Source organism: Anarrhichthys ocellatus, unplaced genomic scaffold (assembly GCF_004355925.1).
Source record: "Anarrhichthys ocellatus isolate YVR2014 unplaced genomic scaffold, GSC_Weel_1.0 scaffold7730, whole genome shotgun sequence".
Lineage (NCBI taxonomy): Eukaryota > Metazoa > Chordata > Actinopteri > Perciformes > Anarhichadidae > Anarrhichthys > Anarrhichthys ocellatus.
In genome coordinates, this window is record NW_022287704.1 from 1 (window position 1) to 2,115 (window position 2,115).

Consider the following 2,115-nt stretch of genomic DNA (forward strand, 5'->3'; position numbering starts at 1 on the left):
GGCCATCAGACCTCTGGAGCTTGTCCAGAAAGCTGCAGCTCGCCTGGTGTTCAATCGCCCCAAGTTCTCCCACACAACTTCCCTTCTCCGTTCTCTACACTGGCTACCTGTAAGAGCTCGCATCCAGTTTAAGACTCTGGTGCTAGCCTACAGGGCAGTGAAAGGAACAGCTCCTTCCTATCTCCAGGCCATGGTCAAGCCCTATACCCCCGCCCGACCACTTCGCTCTGCTGCCTCGGGGAGATCGGTTGCCCCGTCGCTCAGAGGTCCCTGCGGCCGATCGACCCGGTCACGGATGTTTTCTGTCCTGGCCCCACAGTGGTGGAATGAACTCCCCACTGACGTCAGGACAGCGGAGTCGCTGCCCATCTTTCATCAGGCTGAAGACTCACCTCTTCAAGAAGTACTACCCTGAGCCTTCCTCTCACCACTTACTGTATTCATACTAGTTTGTTTCTGTACTTCTGCTCTGGTTTATGCTCTTAGATGCTTGTTTAAAGGAGATGCACTTATGACTTCTGGTGACTAGTAGTTCTCTTGAATACTGATGTTGAATACACTTATTGTAAGTCGCTTTGGATAAAAGCGTCTGCTACATGACTGTAATGTAATGTACATCTTTTACAGTGTACCTCTGTTCAGCATTCCACACTCGCTGTTAAACGCTCCCACCAGCTTGCCGTACCCAGGTGCATCATGGGAAGTGACGGCAGCCTGGAAGGCGTTTCCCCAAACCGCCGGACCACCGGGACGCATCTGGAAGGAAACCAGCTCGTACACACCTGAAACACACCTGGTGTCATGACGAGGAAGTGATGTCATTACAGCTGTCATTAGGGCGTCACAGTGAGGGGGCGGGGCTTACCGCCCTCCTGGGGGGGGTCCTGCAGGTGACTCCAGGGAACCAGGTAGTTCACCTCGTTCTCCTGAGACATCAACATCGGTATCGCCTTAGAGACATACTCAGAGATCCAGGAGGGGTCCTGAGAGAGAGCTGCCCGAACACCTGCCCGCTGAGAATAACTGTCTGAGGAGGAGGAGGAGGAAGAGGTAGAAGAGGAAGAAGAGAGAGAAAGAGGAGGAGGAAGAAGAATGAGAAAGGGGAGGAGGTAGTGGAGGAGGAGGAAGGGGGAAGACGAGAAGGAAGAGGAAGAGAAAGGAAGAGGAGGCAGAAGATGGAGGAGGAGGTGGTTAGGTACACTTTTAAAACCTTGTGATGAAGAACAACCTGTAAACAGAAGAAGAAGAAGAGGGTTCTCACCATACTTCCATATATGGAAGACCTTGTTCAGGCCACCGTACTCAATGCTCCAGTAGCCAATCAGCTCAGAGTGGGCGGTGCGCAGGTGGATCTCCTCATTGGTCAGTTTGAGGAAGGCAGCGTACTGGTCTGGACGGATGCTGTAGGTGCGGAACTCATAGAAGGTTCTGTGTTTCTGTTGGGGACCAGTGGACAGACGCACACGAGGCTGCAGAGAGGAAGGAAGAGATCAGAGGTCTCGCATCATCATTCTGGACTACAGACCGGACCTGGAACACTGAGACCTGGACCACTGAGACCTTGACCAGACAGAAACTGGTGCCACCAAACACCTCAGTAGTGGACACCATTCTGTACAACTTCCCTCTCACTGCTGGACACGGAACAATAGAAAGTGAACACTGGAAAGTGAACAGTAGATAGTAAACACTGAATAGTGACCACTGGATAGTGACCACTGGATAGTGACCACTGGATAGTGAACACTAGTAACCTGAACACTAGTAGTAACATCTCGAAGTGGATGACGACACACCACCTCAAACTCAACCTGGACAAAACCGAGCTACTGTTCCTCCCAGGGAAGGGTTGCCTGCACCAAGACCTGTCCATCACCATTGACGATACCGTGGTGACGCCAACTCGGACTGCGAGGAACCTGGGTGTGACCCTGGATGACCAACTGTCATTCTCAGCAAACATTGCATCGGTTACACGCTCCTGCAGATTCCTGCTCTACAACATCAGGAGGATTCACCCCTTCCTCACTGACGAGACGGCGCAGGTGCTCATCCAGGCTCTTGTCATCTCCCGCCTGGACTACTGCAACTCACTACTTGCCGGAGCCCCGGCGT

The 2,115-nt window shown here is 52.5% G+C and overlaps 1 protein-coding gene across 1 annotated transcript; it reads right to left on the reverse strand.

Moving 5' to 3' along the window:
• Positions 1 to 556: 556 nt before the first annotated feature.
• nipsnap3a (nipsnap homolog 3A (C. elegans)) lies at positions 557 to 1,490 on the reverse strand (the record flags this gene model as incomplete). Its single annotated transcript, XM_031842469.1, has 3 exons — positions 557 to 782; positions 866 to 1,027; positions 1,262 to 1,490. Coding segments are annotated over 3 exons (552 nt in total), but the record flags the coding sequence as incomplete, so codon positions are not given.
• Positions 1,491 to 2,115: the final 625 nt, after the last annotated feature.